The sequence below is a fragment of the Pelmatolapia mariae genome, linkage group LG3_W, assembly GCF_036321145.2.
Source record: "Pelmatolapia mariae isolate MD_Pm_ZW linkage group LG3_W, Pm_UMD_F_2, whole genome shotgun sequence".
Taxonomy (NCBI): domain Eukaryota; kingdom Metazoa; phylum Chordata; class Actinopteri; order Cichliformes; family Cichlidae; genus Pelmatolapia; species Pelmatolapia mariae.
The window spans coordinates 2,687,295-2,700,127 of NC_086229.1; the positions used below are offsets into that span (position 1 = coordinate 2,687,295).

Sequence of the window (12,833 nt, forward strand, 5' to 3'; positions counted from 1 at the left end):
AAATCCACTTCAGCAAACAGGAAGTGATGCTCCTGCTCATGTTTTCTTCCATCAGTCATGTTGAGCTGTGTGTTGGAAGAAGTTAGAGGAGCTAACACTAACTTTGCTGCACAGATTTCACTTTACTCGTAAATTTAGAGCATCAAAAATGACTCAAACACTGGTTATTATTTTTAACTTCTACAAACTAAAGTCACTCGACTTTTCTGAAAATCCATGAAATAAAACTCAAACTGTGATCTGCTCAAATGTTGTAAAGAAACTTTCCTCTCTGACTTTGTTCCTTTTGGAGATCAGTTCATCTTCTGCTCACTGAACTGTTGAGAAAAAGGGAAATTTGAAACTTTTCCATGTAAATGTTTGGAGGCTTCAGGCATCCATCTGTCCACCCAGGCTGTGGCTTATTTTTTGTGCTGACCCTATATTTAAGTTATAGAACTGAATTATTATTGTATGACCAATATTTTCTGTGTTTTAATAAATTTTGAGTTTTATGAATGAAACTGTGGTTTTGGGGTTTGTTTCATTTAATTTTTAGGGTGATGAGTACATGAAAATCACTAAGAAGAAGTAGTTTGATAAAGTTCTCTAATTTACACCAACACAGAGAGAGGAAAGGGAGTGGTGAGGAGGAGCAGCTTTCTTGCTGTGCTTTGTGTCAGGACGTCCTGAAGGATCCAGTCTCTACCAGCTGTGGACACTGGTTCTGCAGACAATGCATTTCATCATACTGGGACCAGTCTGCTTCATCAGGAGACTCCTCCTGTCCCCAGTGTGGAGAAAGATCCAGAACCAGAGCTGGACTACAGACAGCCAGTCAGAGCATCTGTGTACAAAGTAAGACTGAACATCTGTCTGCTGATGTCTTTTTGAGGGCTTTTGGTAGCGCCGTCACTTGGTGTTCCCTCTCTCTGCGGTAGAGTATCACTTCCTGTTCCTGCTCAAACACAGTGGTGTTTTTGAGTAGCTTCTCTGCTTAGCAATTTAATTAAAAACTGTTAGATACATTCTTTTTTCACAGTATAATTAATTCTTGGCCTCCTTTAGCAGTAATGATACCTGTAACAAATGTAGCATATTTGCAGCTCTGGAGGCCAGGATTACTGAATTGGAGACTCTGCTTCGCACCCTTCATTCACCCATAGCTAGCCAGGCCCCTGTAGCTGGTGCAGCCAAAGGCTCCACTAGCTTTTCCCCAGCAGACCCCAAGCAGCTGGGGAAAGAGGGGGGCCGGGTGACGGTGAGGAGGAAGCATAGTCTTAAACAGAAGCCCCAGGTACACCACCAACCTGTTTATGTGTCTAACCATTTTTCCCCACTCGGCAACACACCGCCGGGGGTGAAACTCTGGTAATTGGTGATTCTGTTCTCAGACATGTGAAGCTAGAGACACAGGCAACCATAGTCAATTGTCTTCCAGGGGCCAGAGCAGGCGACATTGAGGGAAATTTAAAACTGCTGCTAAATTCAGTAAAATCATAATTCACGTCGGCAGTAATGACACCCGGTTACACCAATCGGAGGTCACTAAAATCAATATTGATACTGCTCCCCTTGGATGGAGCAGCTCTCATTTCTAGAAATATGGACAAATTTATTAAACCCCCCAAAATATGACTATTCAGAGTTGGGACCAGGAAGCAGAGTTGCAGTCTTACACGCCTCTCTGCAGCTTCTCTCCTCCTGTTGCCCCCACAAAACCCCATCTCCATAGAGACTGTGTCAGCTCCCAAACAGACAAAAAACAAAATAAAAAACAGCAATAAACAACTTAAACACAAAAAAATCACAAAGAAAGAACAATACAGTATCCACATCTGAACCAAAGAGTAAAACAGTGAAATGTGGATTATTAAATATTAGGTCTCTCTCCTCCAAGTCTCTGTTAGTACATGACTTAATAATTGATCAACAAATCAATTTACTCTGCCTTACAGAAACCTGGCTGCAGCCGGATGATTATGTTAGTTTAAATGAATCAACACCCCCGAGTCATTCTAACTACCAGAAATCTCGAAGCACAGGCCGAGGGGGCGGTGTGGCAGCAATCTTTCACACCAGCCTATTAATCAATGAAAGACCAAAACAGACTTTTAATTCATTTGAAAGCCTGATGCTTAGCCTTGTCCACACCAGCTGTGAAACTCAGAAACCTGTCTTACTTGTTAGCTTAGATAAAATAATTATTGTGGGGGATCCTGTCCGTGAATCGCTACCTTATCATGGTGGAGGGGTTTGTGTGTCCCCGGGATCCCAGGGGCTATGTTTTCTGGGGGCTTTTGCCACATGGCAAATTGGTCCTGGGTCAGGGACCAGACAAAGAGCGATTCAGAAGACCCTTATGAGAAATTTTGAGGGAACAGTTTACCCTGCCCGGGATAGGGTTACCGGGGCCCAGCTCTGGAGCCAGGCTCAGGGAGCGTGCCCAAGGGCGAGCGTCTGGTGGCGGCTTCTTCACGTGCTTCATCCGAAGCACACTTTCTGTGTACTCACTCCCCAACTTATAGCCAAAGTATTCACTCACTGTGTTTTTACTGTTTCGCTAGCTTAGCTTAGCCCGCTACCTTATCATGGTAGGGGCCCCATGGGGCCCGGCCGGGCACAGCTCGAAAAGGGGACATGGGCCCATCCTCCCGCAGGACCACCACCCGCAGGAGGCGCCGTAGGGGTCGGGTGCATTGTGTGCTGGGCGGCGGCCAGGAGCGGAGGCCCTGGCGCACTGATCCCCGGCTACCAAGACTGGGAATGGGGACATGGAATGTCACCTCTCTGGTGGGGAAGGAGCCTGAGTTAGTGCATGAGGTTGAGAGGTACCGGCTATATATAGTCATGCTCACCTCTACGCATGGCTTTGAATGTGGAACCAGTCTCCTGGAGAGGGGCTGGACTCTCTCTCAGTCTGGAGTTGCCCCTGGTGACAGGCGGTGAGCTGGTTTGGGTATTCTAATATCCCCTTCGGCTTGCTGCCTGTACGTTGAGGTTCTTCCCGGTGGATGAGAGGGTTTGTTCCCTGCGCCTTAGGGTCAGGGAACAGGTCCTGGCTGTCATCTGCGCTTATGCGCCGAGTAGCAGTTCAGAATACCCAGCCTTTTTAGAGTCTCTGTTTAGACTCTGTTGTCCTACTGGGAGACTTCAATGCTCACGTAGGTAACGACAGTGAGACCTGGAGGGGCGTGATTGGGAGGAACGGCCTCCCTGATCTGAACCGGAGCGGTGTTTTGTTATTGGATTGCTGTGCAAATCACAGTTGGTGACCCATTGGTCATAACGAACACCTTGTTCGAACATAAGGGTGTCCATAACTGCACATGGCACCAGGACGCTCTAGGCCGCAGGTAGATGTTCGATTTTGTAATCGTATCACCAGACCTGCGACCCTATGTTCTGGACACTCGGGTAAGAAGAGGGGCTGAGCTGTCAACTGATCACCACCTGGTGGTGAGTTGGATCAGGCAGCTGGGGAGGACGCTAGACAGTCGCGGTGCACCTAAATGCTTAGTGAGGGTGTACTGGGAATGCCTAGCAGAGGCCACAGTCTGCGAGATCTTCAACGTGGGAGGGAGAATGGGGACATTGAGTCCGAATGGACCATGTTCAGCACCTCCATTGCTGAAGCCGCTGCAATAAGCTGCGGCCACAAGGTGGTTGGGGCCTGTCATGGTGGTAATCCCCGAACCAAATGGTGGACACCAGAGGTGAAGGGAGCCACCAGGCTGAAGAAGGAGTCCTATCGGGCTTGGTTAGCCTGTGGGACTTCTTAGGCAGCTGACAGGTACCGACAGGTCAAGCGGAATGCGGCTCGGGCAGTGGCTGAAGCAAAAACTGGGGTGTGGGAGAAGTTTGAAGAGGCCATTGTGAAGAGTAGAAAGATATTTTGCTGCTATTATTTGCTGCTATTTTTATAATCATCATTACCATTCCATTAATAACACTACGGATTATTGTATTCAGATTGGTATCATATTAGTCTTTATTACAGGTCCAGTAAGAACCACTTTAAACTGTTGAGTTGAATCTACAATCTTAAAATGTTTATAGGCAGATTACATTGTATTATTTGAAAGGCTCACCTCTGAATATAATCTGGGCCTAAAGGTCTTGAGAGGAAACTGCAGGTTCGCAGAGTATGCTTTGCAGGAAATGAAATGAGTCTCAGGAGACTCACTGGTTTATTCTCTATTATCTTTTAGTCATTTATATCTTTGGATTAAGCTTTTAGTAGAGGTTCTTGATTAAAATATTTACTCAACATCTTACATATATAGTTCCAGTTAGGTTATTACATGTAAGGATGAGCCTCTGTTCTGGTGAAAGGTCAGACGTGCAACAGGTGAGATCAGAGAGCATTTAAGGACGAGACACACATACACACACATATTAGATAGACTCATTTATAGGTGCAAGTTTAATCATGTTTTGCTTGCAACTGCAAAATTGTGCCTGCATATGTGACAGATTGTGCAGAACGTGTGCCTGATGTTCTAGACAGATAAGCGAGCGTCCGGGGACAACAGGAAGACACCTGGATGGAGACGAGATGATGTTCTTTTTTAAACTATGTTAAAAGTCATTGTGGTTTTGATTTGACGTATGCAAGTATTGTATCTGCTTAGTGCATGGAGGGGCGTTGTATTACCCCGACCCTATAAAACCTTTGTTTTGTGCATTGTTTGAGAGATCCACCTCTGATGTTCTGCAGAGTGCATCTCCCACACGTGTAATCATTAAAATCTTCGTTTTGACCTTACCTCGTTGGACCAAGAGTTGTTATTTTGAGTGGCCCTCCGTCTCCCTCTTATAAAATTTTGAACCTTAGCACCATGGAAAAAGACTTTTGGACTGCCTCGAAGAGATTCTGGCACACCGTCAGGTGACTCAGGAGGGGAAAGCTGTGCTCTACCTGTACTGTGTATAGTGCTGTTGGAGCGCTGCTGACTTCGACTGAGAAAATTGTCAGGCAGTGGAAGGAATACTTTGAGGACCTCCTTAACCTCCTAGGACCTGGCGTCCACATATGTGGACATCACATTTTGGCTTATTTAGACAAAATGCTAAATCTTGCTCTACAAGGGCCTGATATCCACTTACGAGGACATTATACTGCAACTGTTCTATCACAATTTTAAATGAATATCCTCATATGTGGCTCTCATTTTTCTTAGAAACACAAATTAGGTAAAAAAAAAAATCTGGTAATTCTTTCTTTTTACATTCATCAGGCTCCAATATGCCCAAATATCAAAGAGAAATTAAAAATGCATGCCGTGGAAGCGTTCGGGTCTTAGTAGGTTAATCCCACTGACACGTCTTCCAAGGATGGAGCAGAGTCTAGGGATGAAGGAGATGATCCGCCAATCTTGAGGTTACTGAGGCAGTTAAACAACTCCTTGGTGGCAGAGCCCTTGGAGTGGATGAGGTCCGCCCCGAGTTCCTGAAGGCTCTGGATGTTGTAGGGCTGTCCTGGTTGACACGCCTCTGCAATAATGTGTGGAGATCAGGGGCGGTACCCCTGGACTGGCAGAATGGGGTGGTGGTCCTCATCTTTAAGAAGGGGGACCTGAGGGTGTGTTCCAACTACAGGGGGATAACACTCCTCAGCCTCCCTGGGAAAGTCTATGCCAGGGTGCTGGAGAGGAGAGTTTGTCTGCTAGTCGAACTTCAGATACAGGAGGAACAATGTGGTTTTCGTCCTGGTCACGGAACACTGGACCAGCACTTTGTACTCTCAAGGATACTTGAGGGTGCATGGGAGTTTGCTCAACCAGTATACATGTGTTTTGTGGACTTGGAGAAGGCATTTGACCGTGTCCCTGGGGGTGTCCTGTGAGAGGTGCTGCGGGAGTATGGGGTGTCTGGCCCATTGCTACGGGCCATTCGATCCCTATACAACTGTTGCAAGAGCTTGGTTCACATTGCCGGCAATAAGTCGGACTCGTTACCGGTGTGTGGGGCTGGTGGTCATATGTCATAAAATATATCGGAGCCGGAGATCAACAGACGGATTGGTGCTGCGGTTGCAGTGATGCTATGGCCAGGAGCTGTGGGTAGTGACCGAAAGAACGAGATCGCTGATACAAGCGGCGGAAATGACCTTCCTTCGAAGGGTGGCTGGCCTCTCCCTTAGAGATAAGGTGAGAAGTTCAGCAATCCGGGAGGGGCTCAGAGTAGAGCCGCTGCTCCTCCACATCGAAAGGAGCCAGTTGAAGTGGTTCGGGCATCTGACAAGGATGCCTCCTGGGTGAGGTGTTCTGGGCAGCTGGAGGAGGTGGCTGGGGAGAGGGAGGTCTGGGCTTTTCTGTTTAGGCTGCTGACCCCGCGAATCCATCCATCCCCGGATGGACATGGATGGATTTTAATATTCATGTAGATTCTAAAAATCACAGCCTCAACTTGGCATTTCATCTATTATTAGACTACATTGGCTTCTCTCAAAATGTAAAAGAACCCACCAACCACTTTAATCACACTCTATATCTTGTTTTAACATATGGCATAGAAACTGAACATTTAACAGTGTTTCCTGAAACCCCTCTGCTGTCTGATCATTTCCTGATAACATTTACATTTACAATAATTAATTACACAGCAATGGAGAGTAGATTTTATCACAGTAGATGTCTTTCTGAAAGCGCTGTAACTAAGTTTAAGAATATAATCCACCCACTGTTATCATCTTCAATGCCCTGTACCAACATAGAGCAGAGCAGCTATCTGAACGCTACTCCAACAGAGGTCGATTATCTTGTTAATTATTTTACCTCCTCACTACGTACGAATCTGGAAAACAGAAGTACCTGACTCTGTGGTATAATTCTCAAACAGGAAATGGCGTGTCACAAATTTAGAGGATCATCATTTAGCCTGGAGAAATAGTTTGCTGCTTTATAAGAAAGCAGTCCACAAAGCCAGAACATCTTACTATTCGTCACTGATTGAAGAAAATAAGAACAACCCCAGGTTTCTCTTCAGCACTGTAGCTAGGCTGACAAAACGTCAGAGCTCTGTTGAGCCAACCATCCCTGCTTTAGGCTACTAGTAATGATTTCATGAACTTATTCACAAATAAAATTTTAATCATTAGAGAAAAAAATAACCAATAATCATCCCACAGATGTAATATTATCTACAGCTACTTTTAGTACCATTGATATTCATTTAGACTCTTTTTCTCCAATTGAATTTTCTGAGTTAACTTCAGTAATTACTTCCTCCAAAGCATCAACGTGTCTTTTAGACCCCATTCCTACAAATCTGCTCAAAGAAGTCCTGCCATTAATTAATGCTTCAATCTTAAATATGATAAACTTATCTCTTAATAACTGGTTATGTTCCACAGGCCTTCAAGCTGGCTGTAGTTAAACCTTAACTTAAAAAGCCATCTCTAGACCCAGCTGTCTTAGCTAATTATAGACCAATCTCTAACCTTCCTTTCATTTCTAAAATCCTTGAAAGAGTAGTTGTCAAACACGTATTTCAGGTACTGCGCTGCAGTGGTTTGTATCATATCTATCTAATAGACTCCAATTTGTACATGTAAATGGGGAGTCCTCTTCACACACAGGTCAATTATGGTGTTCCACAGGGTTAAGTGGTATGACCAATTCTGTTTACATTATACATGCTTCCCTTAGGCAGAATCATTAGAAGACATAGCATACATTTTCACTGCTATGCAGATGACACCCAGCTCTATCTGTCCATGAAGCCAGATAACACACACCAATCAGTTAAACTGCAGGAATGTCTTAAAGACATAAAGTCCTGGATGGCCACTAACTATGCAGATGGCACTCAGCTCTATCTGTCCATGAAGCCAGGTAACACACACCAATTAGTTAAACTGCAGGAATGTCTTAAAGACATAAAGTCCTGGATGGCCACTAACTTTCTGCTTCTTAATTCAGATCAAACTGAGGTTATATTACTTGGCCCTGAAAATCTTAGAAATATGGTATCTAACCAGATTCTTACTCTGGATTGCATTACCTTGGCCTCCAGTAACACTGTGAGGAACCTTGGAGTCATTTTTGACTAAGACATTTCTTCAATGCACATATTAAACAAATATGCAAGACAGCTTTCTTCCATTTGTGCAAAATTTGTAATTCATTATCATCCAGATGTCCTAAAAACTCCCCGAAAAGCCTTCAGTTAATCCAAAATGCTGCAGCAAGAGTACTGAAAGGGACTAGAAAGAGAGAGCATATTTCTCCTGTATTGGCTTCCCTTCATTGTCTCCCTGTTGAATCCAGAATTGAATTCAAAATCCTGCTCCTCAATTCAATTCAATTCAATTCAATTTTATTTATAATAGCGCCAAATCACAACAGCAGTCGCCTCAAGGTGCAAAATACAAGGACTTAAATAATCAGGCCCCATCTTATCTTAATGACCTTGTAGTACCATATCACCCTATTAGAGCACTTTGCTCTCACACTGCAGACTTACTTGTTGTTCCTAGAGTATTTAAAAATAGAATGGGAGGGAGAGCCTTCAGTTTACGGGCCCCTCTTCTGTGGAACCAGCTTCCAGTTTGGATTCGGGAGACAGACACTATCTCTACTTTTAAGATTAGGCTTAAAACTTTCCTTTTTGCTAAAGCATGTAGTTAGGGCTAGACCAGGTGACCCTGAATCCTCCCTTAGTTATGCTGCAATAGATGTAGGCTGATGGGGGATTCCCATGATGCATTGAGTATTTCCTTTCCAGTAACCTTTTCTTACTCGCTATGTGTTAATAGACCTCTCTGCATTGAATCATATCTTTTATTAATCTTTGTCTCTCTTCCACAGCATGTCTTTAATCCTGTCTTCCTTCTCTCACCCTAACCGGTGGCAGCAGATGGCCACCCCTCCCTAAACCTGGTTCTACCGTTGGTTTCTTCCTGTTAAAAGGGAGTTTTTCCTTCCTACTGTTGCCAAAGTGCCTGCTCCAAGGGGGTCATATGATTGTTGGGTTTTTCTCTGTATCTATTATTGTACGATCTACTGTACAATATAAAGCACCTTGAGGCGACTGCTGTTGTGATTTGGCGCTATATAAATAAAACTGAATTGAATTGAAATGAAATTTAAATTGATGGACTCATTTCTGAAAACTGGACTTTTTGTTGTGTTGTTCAGACATTGAAGAATTTTCTTTCTCTTTAGTCTCATTGTTTTTCTTTCTTTCAGCAGATGTTGGTCTGCAGGAGGTTTTAGATGAACATAAGATCAGTCTGAGGGGGAGATGTGAATGTGTGACTGAAGGAAGTGATGAAACAGGAAGTAAAACCCTCCTCAACAGGATCTACACTAAGCTCTACATCACAGAGGGACAAAGTGAAGAGGTTCATACCCAACATGAGGTGAGGCAGCTTGAGACAGAATCCAACATGGATACCCTCCATGACACTCCAATCAGGTGCCAGGACATCTTTAAAGCCTTACCTGACCAACAGAGACCCATCAGAGTGGTTCTGACCAACGGCGTAGCTGGTGTTGGAAAAACCTTCTCAGTGCAGAAGTTCACTCTGGACTGGGCACAGGGCTTGGAGAACCAAAATGTCAGTGTGGTGATTCTGCTTTCATTCAGGGAGCTAAACATCATCAGAGATAAGCAGTACAGTCTTCTGGAGCTGCTCCATGTTTTCCATCCAACATTACAGAAGGTCACAGCAGAGAAGCTCGCTGTCTCTCAACTTTTGTTCATCTTTGACGGCCTGGATGAAAGCAGAATTTCATTGGATTTCACCAACAGGAAGCTGCTGTCTGATGTCACACAGAAGTCATCAGTCAGCCAGCTGCTGACAAACCTCATCCAGGGGAATCTGCTTCCCTCAGCTCTCGTCTGGATAACTTCCCGACCTGCAGCAGCCAATCAGATCCCTCCTACATGTGTTGACAGGCTAACAGAAGTACGAGGCTTCACTGACGCCCAGAAGGAGGAGTACTTCAGGAGGAGATTCAGTGATGAAGAGCTGTCCAGCAGAATCATCTCCCACATGAAGACATCCAGGAGCCTCCACATCATGTGTAGTATCCCAGTCTTCTGCTGGATCACTGCTACAGTTCTGGAGCACATGTTGACTACAGAGCAGAGAGGAGAGCTGCCCAAGACCCTGACTGACATGTACTCACACTTCCTGCTGGTTCAGACAAAGAGGAAGAAGAACAAGTACCATGAGGGACATGGGATGAGTCCACAGGAGCTGATGGAGGCTGACAGGGAAGTTCTTCTGAAGCTGGGGAGGCTGGCGTTTGAACATCTGGAGAAAGGAAACATTATGTTCTACCAAGAAGACCTGGAGCAGTGTGGTCTGGATGTCACAGAGGCCTCGGTGTACTCAGGAGTTTGTACAGAGATCTTCAAAGGAGAGTGTGTGATCTTCCAGAAACCAGTCTACTGCTTTGTTCATCTGAGCATTCAGGAGTTTCTGGCTGCAGTCTACATGTTCCACTGTTACACCAACAGGAAGACTGAGGTGGTGAAAAACTTCCTGGAGGACAAAAGTCTCTTAAAATATTTTATTAAGAAGATTTTTAAGTTTTTTGGAACTAGTGAACAAGGCTTCCCATCCTTGGATGTCTTTCTCAGCAAAGCAATGGAGAAGTCACTGAAAAGTAAAAATGGCCACCTGGACCTGTTTGTTCGCTTCCTTCATGGCCTCTGTCTGGAGTCTAACCAGAGACTCTTAGGAGGTCTGCTGGGTCAGACAGAGATCAGTCCAGAAATCATCCAGAGAGTCATCAACAACCTGAAGGAAATGAACAGTGATGAAATCTCTCCTGATAGAAGCATCAACATCTTCCACTGTCTGATGGAGATCAACGACCTCTCATTATTTCAGGAGATCCAAGAATTCCTGAAGTCGGAGAACAGATCAAAAAAAGCAGTCTCTGAGATCCAGTGCTCAGCTCTGGCCTTCATGCTGCAGATGTCAGAGGAGGTTCTGGATGAGTTGGACCTGCAGAAGTACAACACATCATTGGAGGGCAGATATAGACTCATTCCAGCTGTGAGGAACTGCAGAAAAGCTAGGTGAGTTTCACCTCTCAACCAGGACACTTCTTCAGTTCTAAAACCTAATGGTGGAGAGTCCCAGGTATTTAAACCCTAATGGGAGTTATCCATTAAGAAGGTTGTTGGCCCACTGTTAATCATATGCCTCATCACACATCAAAGTGTGGAAAAAGGGCAGAGGTCTTTACCACCAGATGTTTGAATTGAAAATTCAATTCAATTCAATTCAATTCAATTCAGTTCAGTTCAATTCAATTCAATTCAATTCAATTTCAATTAAAATGTATTTAAATAGTGCCAAATCACAACAAAAGTCGCCTCAAGGCGCTTCATAGGTACAGAGAAAAACCCAACAATCATATGACCCCCTATGAGCAAGCACTTTGGCGACAGTGGGAAGGAAAAAGTCCCTTTTAACAGAAAGAAACCTCTGGCAGAACCAGGCTCAGGGAGGGGCGGCCATCTGCTGCGACCGGTTGGGGTGAGAGAAGGAAGACAGGATAAAAGACATGAGAGACAGAGATTAATAACAAGTATGATTCAATGCAGAGAGGTCTGTTAACACATACTGAGTGAGAAAGATGACTGGAAAGGAAAAACTCAATGCATCATGCGAATCCCCTACAGCCTACGTCTATTACAGCATAACTAATATGATGGGAGTGCAGATCTCCCAGGATGTTGTCGGTATCTCGCCCCAGCCGGGTGGCTCCCTTTATTGAATAGAATCTGTTCTTCTCAAGGCCTGATTATTTAAGACCTTGTATGTGAGGAGCAGGATTTTGAATTCAATTCTGGATTTAACAGGAAGCCAATGAAGGGAAGCCAAAACAGGAGAAATATGTTCTCTCTTCCTAGTCCCTGTCAGTACTCTTGCTGCAGCATTTTGGATTAGCTGAAGACTTTTCAGGGAGTTTTTAGGACATCCTGATAATAATGAATTACAGTAGTCCAGCCTGGAAGTAATGAAGGCATGAACTAGTTTTTCATCATCACTCTGAGACAGGATATTTCTAATTTTAGAGATGTTGCGCAAATGGAAGAAAGCAGTCTTACATATTTGTTTAATATGTGCGTTAAAGGACATGTCCTGGTCAAAAATGACTCCAAGGTTCCTCACAGTGTTACTGGAGGCCAAGGTAATGCAATCCAGAGTAAGAATCTGGTTAGATACCATATTTCTAAGAGTTTCAGGGCCAAGTACAATAACCTCAGTTTTATCTGAATTAAGAAGCAGAAAGTTAGTGGCCATCCAGGTCTTTATGTCTTTAAGACATTCCTGCAGTTTAACTAATTGGTGTGTGTTACCTGGCTTCATGGATAGATAGAGCTGCGTGTCATCTGCATAGCAGTGAAAATTTATGCTATGTCTTCTAATGATGCTGGTTAGGGGAAGCATGTATAATGTAAATAGAATTGGTCCTAGCACTGAACCCTGTGGAACACCATAAGAAGAGGACTCTCCATTTATATGAACAAATTGGAGTCTATTAGATAGATGGACTGATTCTTATATAGCACTTTTCTACTCTCCCGGAGTACTCAAATCACTTTATACAACATGCCTCATTCACACCCACTCATACAAGCACTTCTAAACACAAGTGCAATTCATTCTACATTCACACACACGATGAACACATCAGATGGCAATTTGGGGTTAGTGTCTTGCCCAAGGATACTTGACATGTAGACTGGGGAAGCCAAGGATCGAACCACCGACCTTCCAATCTGTAGTTGATCTGCTCTACCACCTGAGCCACAGCCACCCCTGCAGTGCAGTACAGTATCAAAGCTACAATGATTAACACACGGCTGGCTTCCAAAGACGT

At 44.2% G+C, this 12,833-nt stretch overlaps 1 protein-coding gene across 1 annotated transcript in view; it reads left to right on the plus strand.

The window, feature by feature from the left end:
- Window positions 1-12,833, plus strand: part of LOC134615687 (NLR family CARD domain-containing protein 3-like) — a 48,203-nt gene that overhangs the window by 406 nt on the left and 34,964 nt on the right. The window contains exons 3-5 of the mRNA XM_065470082.1: window positions 608-837; window positions 9,174-10,462; window positions 10,577-11,019. Coding sequence (XP_065326154.1) covers window positions 608-837; window positions 9,174-10,462; window positions 10,577-11,019 — 1,962 coding nt within the window. The remainder of the gene's footprint in view (window positions 1-607; window positions 838-9,173; window positions 10,463-10,576; window positions 11,020-12,833) is intronic.